This window comes from Vespula pensylvanica, chromosome 10, assembly GCF_014466175.1.
Source record: "Vespula pensylvanica isolate Volc-1 chromosome 10, ASM1446617v1, whole genome shotgun sequence".
NCBI classification, from domain to species: Eukaryota; Metazoa; Arthropoda; class Insecta; order Hymenoptera; family Vespidae; genus Vespula; species Vespula pensylvanica.
Genome location: NC_057694.1, coordinates 8,240,665 through 8,256,413, shown reverse-complemented (window position 1 = coordinate 8,256,413; position 15,749 = coordinate 8,240,665). Strand labels below are relative to the sequence as shown.

Sequence of the window (15,749 nt, the reverse complement as noted above, 5' to 3'; positions counted from 1 at the left end):
TAAACCACAAATGGCGCCAAACTTGTATCGTACACTTATGATGTTTATACCATAGATCTTATATTTCATAGATAGCAGCTGGATTACTTTCTTCGTAAAGTACAAGTAAGGTTAGGATGAGCCAAGAGGCTACACCACTCGTTGGTTTGGGATGTGACGGAAATGGAAGTACGACGGACGCCATATTCAATTTCGTTTGCGGAAAATTTTAATTTTTATATAATCGACGCAGAATGGTTGCTGATCATTATGAAAATAAAATGCGCATAATAGTATATGATTTATATTTGATACAACAGATTTGTATAATGGAAGAGTATAATTTTTTAGTGTGGGTCACATGGTATGTTCTGGAGTTCCACGTGTATCTCTTGTAGACCGATCGAAGTATTAAAATTACAACATTCCCATCTGCAATTATAACAACAACGTCATAAATGGTGAAAAATTAAGTAGAAACCATTTGCGACAGCTCAATTTTACCTATCTCCCTTTCTATTCTCGAGAAACAGTTTACTCAATAGTATAGTATCCAAATCGGGTCTTCTTTTTTCCTTTTCGTCACGGCCGATCGTTTTATGATACTGAATCGTGCCCTTTATGACTGTTGCTTTATGTAAACCGGATAGAAAATCATTCGCCGCTATATTGTAAAACATCGCCGGTTGATTGTACAGTTTGGGTAATCTGGAAGGAGAAATGTCTCAATGATGAACGGCTATAAATGTAAATTATATAAAAATATAATATTCATCGTACAGGCAATTGATTTTGTACGTCGTCGTTGAATTATTTTGATACGTTTTAAAGAGCAATATTCCCATAGTTTTTGGTAGACCTTTAGCTGTCACTATAGTAACTCTGAAGGGTTCTCCTGAAAATGGTTTTTTTTCTTCTTTCTTTTTTTTTTTTTTTTTTTTTTTTTAACGATTGCCTTCTAAATAAAACATATCCAATTTGTTTGTCAATAAATTACGAATATAGTAATACCGCAAAAGGGTGGTTCGCTTCTGGTAGGTAAAAAATAAGTTCCTAATGGTCCACGATCCGCTCTGTACCCCATTTCTTGAGACCAACCGATAGATTCCATAGGGAAACAAGTTCCTCTTGCATATGAAACGGTTCCCTGAGGACATGGCCATGCTATGAATTTACATTTTTGGGATTGGGTTAGTATACTTTCTACGTAGAGTTGCCAGGCCCTCAAATGACTGCACGCAATCTCTCTATCTAAAAGTTCTTCTGCAATAAGTAGAACGTTCCCTTTTATAATTCGTCATAAATATAGAAAGGGATAGGAAACATGGATAGGCAATAACATACGCATATATCGGCCGAGTTATTATTTCATTGAGGATAATGCGTCTAAATCGTTTACCTTTCAAATGGCTGACAACGACGGAATTTTTAACGTCGGAACATCCTGGCTGTTCCTTACCGCCATTAGGAAAAATGTCAATGTGTCCGATAGGTTTGAGGAGGCCAAATCCATCGGTGAAATCTTCGGAACCGTCGGTGTGAATAATGTCAACGAGATGAGCGTCGGTAGCGTCGAGCTTCCTTGATTTTTCGCGAAATAAATGGTTTCGAAAAAATGGCGAGGCAGGATCGAGCCCAGTGATACGAGCAAGTAGGAGGTCCCACTTTTTTAACATTTCAGAAGCGCATCCCGCTACGTGAGCTCCCAAACTGAAGCCCGTTACGTGTACATCCATCGGATCGGTCCCCAAGTTAAAGACATCCAAAAGAACGAGGGCAAGTTGTCGGCCAACTAATTCGGTATTAGCGACTGCTGCCGCGTAGCTCGTGCCTGCCCCTCTCGTCCAATCCAATATCAATATATTTACATCCTCCTGTGTCGAGTGAATTGATTTTTTTTTATTCTCTTTTGTTTTCTTTTCTCTTTTGTTTGTTCTTCTTCGATAACGTTCGACATAACGACTTATTTACTTATTATATATTACGTATTGCATAAGTCTCTCAGGGGAAATTTACCAGATCGAGGAGAGCATTAATCCCACGAATCAAACCGTAATCGCTACCGCTACCTTTGAAGCCGTGTATGATGACTTTCAGTTGCTTCGACACATTAAATCCAGATTGTAACAACGACTCGGACCTATCTGCGTACATGATAACTTTCGGATTTTCCCGATTGCCTCTGGTGTACAGTAAGAACTTTGTTTGGATAACGTTTGGATGCTCGGGTGGTCTTTTCAAAGACAAACGAACCGGTGGATCCGCGAAGCAGCCAACTAGATCTACCGTAGACATACCGTAGATACGATTAAACGACGATTAACGTACGCACGTAATCGTTATTAGTCTTTAAAGACGTACCGTAACAAATCGTTGGTTTCAATTCTTCGCGACTGTATCCGAGCCGTCGTAATTTAATACGATTCGACATGCCTAGTAGTCCTACGTTAGAAAGTTGTATCGATGCAACGTTTAACCGTTTAAGGCCTAAATCAAAATATGTAAGTACCTATGTACGTAATCGTTTATACTCACCATGATTTCGTTTACCCTCGATCGAAGATATTGACAGCGTTATAAGGCAAACAACAGTCAGATCTCGAATTAAAAGTATCAATGACTTTGGATCGCCATCCTTTGTTTTTCTCGATTTTTCAATAAATGACATTATATCAATTTTTTTCTACGCTCTTATACTTGCGAGACACTCACTTGAAAAAACTTGCCCGTTTTTTTTTTTTTTTTTACAAGAAAGAAATTCTTTACACGCAGAGACCCGATCCGTTTGCCGTGTTTTAAGAGTAAGTGTACAAGTTGTTTTATACTCGAGGCAAAGAATCGCAACTTCCTTCATACCTTGTCTTTTCTTAAATGCGCGCTTATAATCCGTGAACGATCAGTCTGCGTAAAGTTAACGGTAGTAGGGAATATTAAACGCTATATGCTTGTGCGATAGCTTTGACTCGATTGGAAATATGCGACGGAGTTACGGTTTTTCTCGTATCTTGGCGTTCGTTTCTTTTCTTTCTTTCTTTCTTTTTTTTTTTATAATAATCTATCAAAATAAAAAACTTGTAAAATCCAAAACTTGGATCTATGCATAACGTATCATGTACGATGATTACTTTAATTTTATTTGGTTAGTCGCCGTGACACGCGCGTGAACTTTTTTTCCCCCTCTAATAGTTACGAGTTACCATTTTATACGTATGTTGCGTAGATAATATGAAAACGAGTTTGACACGATGACGATTAGTTATATCGATTAACAACGTGCAGAAACGTCTACGCCGGTTGGAAGACTTTCGCTTTATGCGCGGCCGCAATGAGTATTGACCTCTTTCCCGTGATGTAACGCAATGTGCAGTGTAAATGTAAACAATAATGGAGACTTTCTCTTTTCCACATCGAAACGGGCCGTATTTCGCACGAATGAGTAGGATGTAAGTATACATACATACACAAACACACAAACGCACATAGAGTTTCGCGATGGTACACGTTTTGAAAAAATTCAAACGATCAAGAACGTACTTGCGAGTAACTCAAATCGCGAGAATCGGAAGGCGTCTAAATTTCAGAATTGGCCGAACGAGTCTCGCCTCTCTCTCTCTTTCTCTCTCTTGTAAAAGGTGCGTTAAAAAAAGTGCAATGCAATAAAGTGTTCGGAACGAGCGACAATAGTATATCCTCTGATTAAATATAACGGTAATTCGTACGGTAGATAAAGCTGAAAGAAAAATGTCAGCAGCTTTGTATACGATATACGTCTTATTCCTTGTAACAAAGAAAGTTAGATAAGGATAAAAGGATCGTACTTACAACATATTTATTTGTAATATTTTAGTAATATACTCCTTAGTGTAGACATATATTTATATCGTATGGCAGCATATTATTATGACATTTTTTTTTTTCAATATAGGTAAGGTGACTGACAGAACAATTCATCTTTTATTATTCGCGGTTCGGGAAACGACATTGTTAATTTCACTTTCTTTCGAAGCGTTCGTTCACATTCGTTATTTCGCATTAACACGGTTTGCGTTCATTCTCTCTCATTCTCGCGCACGCACGATTCACGCAGACTCACGCTCGCTCTCGCGCCAAAAGATCGTACGAATCAAAGATCGTTTGCAGTCGTTTCTCGATAACCGTGGATCGGCCAATGCTATGATCCTCCAAGAATTTTTTATTTTCTTAAATAAACCTCAATCTCGATTAGATATCGAGTGGATTCAGCTCGTTGCACGCTCATTTGCCGCAGGCGTTACACGCTCATCGACCGCACGTGCGAACCGGCGTTTAATAATAATAATAATAATGATGATGATGATGATAATAATAATAAAAGTAATGATGATAATAATAATGATGACGATGATGATAACGACGACGACGAGGACAATGATGATGATGATGATGATGATGATGATGATGATAATGATAATAATAAAAATAATAATGATAATAATAATGATAATAATAATAATGACGACGACGACGACAATGACGACGACGACGACGACGACGACGACGACGACGACGACGACGACGATGATAATGATGATGATGATAATGATGATGACGATGACGATGACGATGATGATAGTAACCATAATACTAATATTAATAATAATAATAGTAATGATAATGACGATGACGACGACGACGACGACGACGGCGACGACGACGACGACGACGACAACGACGACGACGACGACGACGACGACGACGACGACGACGACGGCGACGACGACGACGACGACGACGACGACGACGACGACGACGACGACGACGACGACGACGACGACGACGACGACGACGACGACGACGACGATATAATAATTTTTATTATGATATAGTCGTATATTATGTTCGTAACATTATCTCATACTTACTTGCCTAGTTAAAATATCAATATACATTATAATATACTCTAGTAACGATAATGCAACGTCATTAATTTATTATACTTTGCAACTTAGAAAAATAGTCCTGGCTAAGCGTGATCGTATTTCGCGACGACGTGCCTGATCGCTGCGGATCGTGATCGAAAATGAAACAAGAGGCTTATACACGTGTATAACACGTGTAATCTCTCGACGAATAAAGATCCGCGGATGGAAAATATTATTTTGGGATTCACTTTTTAATTGACTAGAATACACACGCACACATACATATATGTATATATCTTTTCTTTGTTCTTTTTTTTTTCCATCGAATTGTCGATAAAGAGCGACAGCGAATCTTACGTTCCGATAAAGTTCGGTTACAGCTAAACGCGAATGCAATCATCGTTTTGTCCGTTTATCTCATACGTGGTATAAGATGGGACGAAACCAAGATGCTATTAAGATCGAGGATACAAGATGCGAAAAGCGTTGCGTTTGGCGTTTGAAAACAACGAAACGTTCGCTTGTCTCGAGGAAAAAAGAGAAGGAAAATTCCCCAAGACAGTTCCTTCTTTCATTTTGATTTACCTTTCGCTTGTATCGTCGCTTCTCCATTGCATTAGAAGTTTCCTTGAATTTCTACGCATCGTTATTGATCGTCACGGGTCGCGCGATGCGATCACAGCACAATATAATCTATAAAAACAATCAACGAAACAACGGTAGTACTACCCATTTGAAATTGTTACCTTCTACTATATCTAGTGTTGATTTATAATCGGCTAATCGCTCTAATCATTGACCCATTGATTCTCGCGTTTCGGAGATAGTAACGCGTCCTACAAGTCCCATTCTTCGTTTCCTTTTTTTCTTTCTTCTTTTCTTTTTTTTCTCGTCTTTCTTACGCGAAAGACGCACACCTCTTGTGCTTTTGGCTCGATGCAATCGGCGTTATTCTATAAGCTCGCTTCTAAATAACAATGAGAAAACAATAAAACGTCGTACGAACGAAGGACGTCGTTTTCGCACAAACGAGCGCGCTATGTAAGAGGGAGGAAAGAGATTTACGAACGAAAAGAAGATTTCTTTTCCTTTGTAATAGCGATACTCGATAGAGAAGAAAGGAGCGAAAGAAGGAAAAACTTGTTTTGAGAATCGTTGGAATGAAAAAGTTGGAAGGGGGCTCCTCGTATTTAACGATAAGGCTGAACGCTCTCGACTTAGAATTGACACTTTTGTTTTCTATTTTTCGTCGTTCATCGTTCGTCGTTAGAGGATCCATCGCGTACTCGTTTCTCTCATCTACGTTCGTACGTATAACGTTCAATCGTATGCGCTTTATCTCTCGGCAGATATCATTCGTAAATCGCTTTTGTAGTGCTTTCGTATCAGTGAAACGGTTCGCATAAGCGGTCGATTGACGCAACGACGAGCGCAAGCCGGCGTAAGAACGCATTACAATGCTAATATATCGACACACTACTATAGTTTGATAATAACTACTGGCTTGATATAGCGATCAACGATAGTCGTCTTTTTTGTCAATTTTGTTTACCTTCCTCTACGCGAGCATAAGGTACAACACAAGTTCTTCGCTTATGCGCACGCCCTTTCCTCTTCCTCTTTCCCTTCTCTTTTCTTCTCTTTTTGCTTTTTTCTATTTTTTTAATTCTTTATTCGTTTCTTTTCTTTAACGCGCGCGCGCGTGCGTGTATGTCTGCGCGTCTCTCTCTCTCTCTCTCTGTGTGTGTGTGTGTGTGTGAGTGCGCGCGCGCGCGCGCGTGCCATTTATCATAGAAATCTTAAATCCAAGTAAAATCGTAAACGTCAGATCAATAATATTTATCTAAACGCAATGATAATAATAATCTCGATTATTGTGTAAATACTGATGGATATACCTGTCGCCATTCGCGTTGCATCACCCTCTATAATTCTGCTTATTATTTTCGTAGTATTTATATCTCCGCATTTTCAATATATATATTTATGTATATATATATATATATATATATTCATTCATTTATTTCTGTATTTATTCATTTGTTTTTTCTTACTCTCTCTCTCTCTCTCTCCCCCTCTTTCTCCCTGCTCCTATCTTTTCCTCGTTTAATTAAATATATTTATAGACTTAGAATTCTCAATTTCCGAACGATATCTAATCGATCCGGTCTCGTAATTTCTAATCCTTTCTTTTCTCTATCTCTCTTTTTGGCTTCTTTTTTATCTCACGGTGAGATCCTTAAGAAGCGTGTAACTTTTTTAGGCGTCGATTACACGCGCGATTTCGAGGATCCGTCGCGATACGCTGCGTTTAAGATTTTGACGCGATGTTATGGATCGCAAAGAAAAAAATTGTAAGAAAAATATGAAGGAAAGAAAGCGTGATTTATAGCGTGCTCGCGTAAGATTTAAATGGAAAGTCGATAGGAGTATGTAAACGCTCTCGTCGTCTCGCTTGTAATAAACGCCTTCGTGATTTCGTTTGATGATAGTGTACGATACAATGCAGCCTGTGATTACGTTCCAAGTTTGCATTTTTTTTAACAAAGAGTAATAGTTCCTAATTGTTCGTAAGCATCAATATGCTGTCTTTTTTTAGACGATGATATTACGACGACGATGCAATGTTTCGTGCATCGATATATCATTGTAGAATAATAATGATTATTTCTTATAATTAAGAGTCAGACTTGTATGTACATAGCACGTTGCAAAGAGAGACATCGACGCGATGTTTGTCGCGAATGACAATCGATCCTAATAATAAGAAAGAGACACAAGCTTCTATGCGATTGGATTAGCGACGATGTAATTTCATATTTGTCGAAGGTATCAAAGAAGACGAAGACGAAGAGAGTCGGCCGATAGGAGAAATTTCTAACTTTCTTCCATTACTCGAATTGAAATAATAAAATAAATAGAAGGGATCTAAAGAAATGTCAATGTGTGTATAAATGCATAAGGGCGTATCGCTTAGACGGTCACTACGCATTTATATACGTCGCAAGTACTCACGTGTATAATCCGCGCGAAAAAACGGTCGTACAGATCAGAACAAACTATGAGATCTCTTTAAATTAGGAGATCGAGAGAAAGACGCGACGCGGCAGGAGAGGCAAGCTCTTTCTTATTACCATCGTAATGTCTCTAGACGAAACGACGATCTTCTTCAAGATCGTCGGCTTTCAATTTAATCCAACAACGGGTCGTCATTTTGTGACTTGTCGATGAAGAAAGGAAAACACATTCTTCGTTATATTTTACGGCCGACACGTGCGTTTTTTTTTTACGCGAGAACGTTCACTCGGTAGGTATATATTATTGTTAAACCGATGAAACGATCTTAATAAAAATAAAAGATTAATCTTAATAAAATATAACGGCCGAGGTGTAAAGAATTGCCGTTTGCATTTCTGTTGACGTAACAACGCGCCTAATATCGTTAAAAGTAGTCTACGTGTCGCAACGTTATCCTTTGGTTAAAACGTCTCTTAATGCGATATTGCTGTTCAACGACGGCAGTACAGTCTGATGAACTGCGATGCTGAGAATGAATTGTCTTGAAAATATTGCCAATGTACATTATCGTTATGCTAACGAGGCTTATTTATGTTGTGCCAGTTATAGCACCATTAGGAAAATACGTCTACGAGTTCTATGCACTTTGTGATTCGTGCAATGATAAATGGATATTTGTGATTTTGATAAATGGATATGTCGAGAGAAATTAAGACATGATCGTGCCCATACCCTTCTTCTTCATTCTTCAGAAATATCTAAACGTAAGCATTTTGGTTTTAATTAGAATTATCGTAAATTTATTGCCTTCTATTCGAATCTTATAGATCAGTTTTTCGATCGCATGAAACGCATTCTAGATTTTTAGATTCGGTTCGGTTCCTCGTCTTGTTTCCACGTTTTTGAGAAATAGATAATACTAAAATGAAAACGTGTTAAAACTAACGTTTTTTTAGTCTTCCGACCATCAACGAATAACGATGGTCTTTTATATTTATTCCAAAATAATAGCTATAATCTAAACTATAAGCCGTAGTATTGAAATCGAAATCGTACGCGGCACGGATAAGCCGATAATTGAGTATGAAATAGTAACGTATCGTTTTAACGAGACGGTCTCTCGTAGCGTGTTAATTATAAACGTTCGAAAATGATAAGCGAACGACAGTTTTATCGTCTAAGTAAATGAATACGAGGCGCAAAAAAAGAGATTTTGATCCGACGCGACGCGGAGTACCGATATGCGTTTTTCCGGATTATCATGGGTATTATGTCGAAACTACGACTAATTCTACAAGCGTGTCTTTTATTTATCCTGACTATTTCGAAACGTTATTCGTTTCTTTACGCGTTACTAAAGTTATAGGAGGCCTGTCGGATCTTTTTTTAACTTTTATTCTCTCGCGCTTTCTTTTTTTTTTTTCTTTTTTTCTTTTTTCTTCCTCGCGAAATCTTCTATCGCGAAATTTGCACCGCTATCGGGTTAAAGAATTTTCTTCGTAGGCCTGTCTTCCTCGCTTCCACCTGTAATTCCTCCGTGATATGTAGGATCATGGCTTTGTGTATGAAAGCATCGATGACTTATCTATTATATCCCGCTCTCGATGTGCGACGGCGATTAAACTGGTACGAGTATTAGCTCGACTTGACTCGATTGACGCTGTTATCGCGCGAAACAACGTACGTAAAAATGGCTTTAAACTTTGGAGATACGCGGATAACGGTCGTACGATACGGCCAATTAACGAACAGGAATGAATCGACAGGCGGATAGAAAAACAAAAGGGAGATGAATCGTATCGGCTCGAATAAGAACACGGTTAAGCCAAATCTGATTGGTGATATAGCTCGATCTTTTTTAATAATTTGGGCGAGTTCAAAATTATGCGAGTTAAAAATAATGCGCATAAAGGCATAACAACGCGATACGATAAACGCAACAGAACGATTCGATAACAGCCGAAACGTTTACTTTGAAAAGATCGGGCTGGCCGGCCGATGTTCGGTCGCATTATTAAAACTCATGCGGGAGATATGTGCGAACACTCGTGTAGATCGATGCGTGTATCGACTCAAATCGACGTTAAATCGGCATCGATACACGATTACAGTACTGACAATGGAACATATTCGCTTGTATTTCATCGCTTTAAATTTATATCGTATTTCGATCGACGCGAGAGAAAACACAAGGTGTTTTCGCATAGGTGATCGAACGAAAAAGGAGATCCTTTTAAATATGTTCCTTTGTAAGTAGCAGGATGAACGAGGTGCATATTTCTTATTTACAAGCTGACTTCTTTCGCGAACATTCATTCTAAACGCGTTTCACTTTTCCTTTCCTTTCATTTCCAAATTTCTTTCCTACTCGACCGCGTATAACTCGTTAATTATAGTTCTTTCCTATTATTGTTTTACTATGTACAAATGTGTGCGCGTGTACGTGTGAGGGTGCGTGTGCGTGCGCGTGTGCGTGTACGTGTGAGTGCACGTGTGCGTGCGTGCGTGCGTGCGTCCGTGCGTGCGTGCGTGCGTGCGTGCGTGCGTGCGTGCGTGCGTGCGTGAGTGCGTGCGTACGTGCATGTGTGTGTTTAGTTGGTCGCTCGGAATAATTTAGCAACGAGTTTCGAGAAATAAGCCAGCCATCCTCCATTTAGAAATCCTCGAAAATGTTGCTCGAAACTCTAAACTCACAAGTTCTTTTCTTATTTTCTTTCTTTTACTAAATCTTCGTGACGAGATTTGATTTACCTAATAATAATGTCTCTGACCTTTTATATATACCTATATACATATATAATCGTAAGTCTACCGTGTGCTTGTATCATTTGTCTAGGGTCATCGAAAGGGATCAGAGGTAAAGATATTATTTTGGTTTGTTTTGGCGAATAGCTAATCTACGATCGTCGCGTTCGATGACTCGAGGAATTCGACTCACGAATTTTCTCATTCGTTTGCGTATGCTTGAAATTTCTTCGTATTCTTCGATTTTCGGAAGAATGATGGAAGAACAACGTAAATCATAGCTAACGATAAGCTAGACAAGAATCGCCTCGAAGTTTTGAAGGGACCTTACAAACAGCAGTAAGATCGAATACGATTAACGTTCCGTTATTTCGATTGATTGTACGACTGTTGAAAAAACATTCGAACGATATAAACATCCTTTTACATTTGGTCTTCTACGTAATAGATCTGCTATTTATAAGATAATCGTAACAGGTATATTTGTCAAGTTTACGAAGCGTCCCATTTCCTTTTGCGCAACGTTCTTTCGGTCGATTAAGAAATGTCGATCGCGTATCTCGATATACGGTCTGACAGAAACGTCGTGACGATTCCGATCGTCTTTAGAAAAGGATTTAAACTATACGTACGGTATATAAACGTCAAAGTTTCGTATAATTATAATCGTTTACATATGAAATATCTGCTGAACCAGCGCGCGGAAGAAGTACCTATCTCGCGCCGTTAACCTATACGTCTCGATTCTAACTTATAGAATAATCATTGCAAAACTCTTTGTTCCTCTCTCTCCCTCCCGCTCTCTCTCTCTCTCTCTCTCTCTCGCGCGCGCGCTTAATTTTTTTTTGCTTAGAAAGTTTTCAATATGACAAATATGGTCCATCGAATAGGTATGTATAAGTTATATAGTCATAAAACTCGACGGCGCCAAAAGCCTGGCTTCGTGACTGTATTTGAACACTCGTTGAACAATGTAACGATATAAAAATAGAGAGCAAATGTAATGCTGGACCGCGTATCTTTGCGTGTGCGATAGTGTGTGTAAGTATGTATGTACGCTTTCGCGTTCGCTTACGCAGTGTAATATGGTTGCATCGAAGTCTCAATGAGGATCTAATGAAATGGATAACGATTAGATACGAAAGTTAGCGATTTAACGAGCAGTCTCTCGTTTTATTTGTGCCCTTCCGACCAACTCGGATTTCTTGTACGATATCGATCGTGTTAATGTGCCTTTCATTTCTATTATACGAGTATAGTAGAACGCGAATGAAATTTTGTATAACGGTATAAAAAAGAGACGTAAAAAAAATCAGTAGGCACGTATGTTGCGTACCTTCGTGCCTAGAATAGAATATTGGAATAGTACGTTAGTAAGAAAAAGAAGCTCTGGTATACACGTAAGTTATAGACGCAAGCAGCCAGTCAGGAAACCAAGCCTTCGCGTCACTTTAACGCGGATTCATCCAAAGGGATGCACCGATTTGTGCGATCGCGCACAAGGTGATCGAGTTAATAGTGCAAGCATATTAACGCTGAACTCTTTCATTTTCTTTGCGAATATATGCTCTTTGCAACAATAGCATGCTCGCACGTTTATTTCAGAAGAATTCTCACCTCGCCTCTATGTACGTATTTATCTCTTTTTCTATTAATCCTCTATATTTTTCCGTCCTTGATTGCATATCTTTCTTTAATCTCGAAGAGGTATTCTTTAATATAGAAGAACGTATGCGACGATAAAACGCGTGACTCTCGAATACGTAATACGTGTTTCTTACTCGTCTCGAAACTAATAGTACGATAATTAATCAATCAATTAATTAAGTAAGTAAGTACATACTTCCTTCGTTGTGAATACGCAGCGATCGACGATATTTCTTTGTACGATAAAGCTTTTTATAGTTAATACGTTATTATTAGTATTACGAGAAATTCCCTTCTTTCTTCCGTTCTATTTTCTTTTTCTAATCCCGTTTCGCACTCGTCCCGGAAACACCCGTTCGACTCGATTCGTCGTCAAAAGTTGTTCGTCGTTTCTCAAAAAGGCAGAGAGTCCTCTCGCTCGACGATTCGTCTCGTAAAAGTTAAAGAAACAAAGTCGGAGAATGGAAAAAACGCGAATACGGGGTACGGACTGAGGAGATATTTCGAAACGCGATTACGTACAGACGGAGGAAAGAACGCAGCAATGAAAAGTACGATGAAGAGTACGAGCCCCGTACACCGATTCCATGTTAAAGGAGTGAAGACCAACGGGTTATTTTAACAAACGATACGACGACTCTCGAAGGAATTTCTCTGTTTCCTTTATTTATTTTTCTAATCCAGTTTGTGACGATTCGTAGATCGAGATCAAAGTTTTCTTCGGTTAAAGTTACGATAGTTCGAAGTGAATAAGAAAGAGGAGAAATCACGTTCCATCTTTTTTTCGTTTTTTCCTTTTTTCCTTTTTTTTTCTTCTTTTTTCTTTTTTTCTTTCTTTTCTTTTCTTTTCTTTTCTCCCGCAGACACGAGCGGTCGTATCGACGGTCAAGCGATTTTCAACGGTCGATCTACGAGCCACTAGCCATATCCTAGATCCCGTCGAGCGACGCGTATCGGGCCTCCTTAAGTTTTAATCAGTATATACGAAGGTATTAGATATAACAACAGTCAAGTTATATATAAAATTACGGCAGTGTGCTTTCACGTATAATAATTAATATTACTCGCTCTCTCTCTCTCTCTCTCTCTCTCTCTCTCTCTCTCTCTCTCTCTCTCTCTCTCTCTCTCTCTCTCTCCGACCTTACATTCGAATTATTTACTTTATTACTAAAGTCAGGACGGCGAGGAACGCTGGATACCATTTTTAGAGAGCAACGGTCGTTCGATCGATCGCATCGTTTAATATACCGATATAAAGGGCACTTCGATCAAACTAGACGGAATTATCCGTCGAAAATGGACCGACCCGTGAAATCTTTGATTTGAATCACCGATGGAAAAGAAAAACGAGGAGGATCGAAAAGCAATCGTTCTGCTCCAAGTAATAAAGATAATCGGTTTTAACGGGTCAGACCGTAGAAAATAATGGGAAATATTTTCTACGGCATCGCTTATGAAATCAATAGAAAATGATATTTTCGTTTGATCACCGTACGTCTTGACGTTGCGCGTCGACAGTCGTCCAACAGTCGGCCAAGATAATCTCGCGCGTCGATCCTTTATATAGGTAGCGATGAAGAAAGAATTGCTTTCTTGATTTTTCATTTCTTCGATTGTTTCGAGTGGTCGTCGCCGTCTTCGACGTCATTAAATACCGCAAAATTCAGAATTATCAATTCCTATGTCCCGAACGAGGAGTACTTAACGATCTAGCTATACGATATAATGATTTTCAAACGAACGACGCGTTAGACGCTAAAAAGAGAGAGGGACCTCCTCCGGAGCGACGCAAAGCCGATTCTGCTTCGTAAAATCGATTCTACGATAAAAAAGAAAAAAAGACAAATCGATGTCGTAGGATAATTAATTTCCGAAGATGCGAGTAAGTACTACATACCCATTACGGAGAATCTAAATACGATGGCAATTCCTTCTCTCCTCGAACTATCGATGAAACATGAAGCAGTCAAAAATATTCGGTACCCGGCATTTCCTCGCTCACGCACGTAGAAAAAACGATAGGCAGTCATACGATCGGACGAGGGCTGGGCATTTTCTGCGCGGGGCTCTTGGGTTAAGGGGTTGAAAGGGCGACTGTCGATACGACTAAATTTATGCGATTTTACGATATACTCAGCCTATACAATGTTTTTCCGACGAATACTCTTCGTGTCGAACAACTTTGTCGTCCTCTCTACTATCGCGATCGTCGCGATCGCGTTGTAAAATTACCTATGCGGGAAAAACAGAGAACGGATACACGGTGTGTCGCGTCTGTGTACGGTGATGGGATCGATGCGTCCTGTGTATCTCCGTGTGTTTACGTTTATACATAATATATCTCAGTGCTTTATCCCGGACACGTAACGAGCGAAGCTAAGATATCAGCTATAATATTACATAACGTTTAACGCGTAGGAAGTTTTAACTTATTCTTTCTTTATTTTTTATTCATATATTCGATCCTCGATCGTTCGTGTCCTCGTTCCGGATCTTTCGCGCATCCCACGTATCGCGACTATCGATAATATCATATTATTCGCAATTTACGATGTCGTATAGTTTCATTTTAGAGATACTTTTTATCTTGTTATCTATCTGTCATTCAGCCGCTCACCCGGTCACCCGTTCACTCTCTCTCTCTCTCTCTCTCTCTCTCTCTCTCGCTCTACTTGCCCCTTTTTTATAGTTTTACAATTTTAGATGAACGATAATACTGGCTATTGTTTCTTCTTTTATGTTTAAAATTATATATATATATATATATATTTATATATATATATGTATATGTATATATGTGTATATGTATGTATGTATATATGTAAATATTATTTAATCGTAGCGCTTTACTCGTAATTATTATCGTTTTTTCAGTGAGTTCTCACACATGACGCACCGCCCTTCTTCGTCTTTTATTTTCTTCGTATTCCATTATCTATCGTCAACATTTGCATAGAACGCGTCGCGATGTTACCGATGGTGGTGTATACCTGTGCGATGCAGGCGCGTTCCCGCATGTTTTGGCTGATTCTTTCATATTTTTATTTTGCAATTTTTTCAACGACATAGCATGCGTTCGCGATTCTTTCGATATCTCTGTAGCGGCCCTTTTTATATGTATTCTGGTATGTATAATATTATTTTTCTTATGTATAACATGTACATGTACTATATATAAATAAATATATATACACACGCGCACGCACGCACGCACGCACGCACGCACGCACGCACGCACGCACGCACGCACACGCACACGCACAAACACATATTTATAGATATAGATATAGATCTGTATATATTTATAGAGATCTATATAAATACTATATATTTATACATAGTACATATAGATTCAATGATGTATACCATTAGTAGTTGTCTGTTTTTTGTTTGTATACGAGGGCTAACTAACGCTACAAGTAATAATCTTTTATCAAAAGCACATGTATATCGTGACTA

The 15,749-nt window shown here is 38.8% G+C and overlaps 1 protein-coding gene across 1 annotated transcript; it reads right to left on the bottom strand.

Moving 5' to 3' along the window:
- Positions 1–260: 260 nt before the first annotated feature.
- On the bottom strand, positions 261–4,319 carry LOC122632270 (pancreatic lipase-related protein 2-like). Its single transcript, XM_043818898.1, has 7 exons — positions 2,341–4,319; positions 1,996–2,261; positions 1,379–1,853; positions 991–1,242; positions 760–874; positions 484–687; positions 261–411 (listed from the first exon to the last, which is right to left on the bottom strand). Exons 1-7 carry the CDS (start codon positions 2,408–2,410, stop codon positions 327–329), a joined length of 1,467 nt encoding a protein of 488 aa, XP_043674833.1. The 5' UTR covers positions 2,411–4,319; the 3' UTR covers positions 261–326.
- Positions 4,320–15,749: the final 11,430 nt, after the last annotated feature.

Bases quoted from the DNA above. Each gene is read 5' to 3' on its own strand.
- LOC122632270 (XM_043818898.1), bottom strand. From the start codon at position 2,410: ATGTCGAATCGTATTAAATTACGACGGCTCGGATACAGTCGCGAAGAA. The intron at 2,262-2,340 runs GTACGTCTTTAA...TGTCTACGGTAG, and splicing joins GAAACCAACGATTTGTTACG to ATCTAGTTGGCTGCTTCGCG. The intron at 1,854-1,995 runs GTAAATTTCCCC...CACTCGACACAG, and splicing joins TTAATGCTCTCCTCGATCTG to GAGGATGTAAATATATTGAT.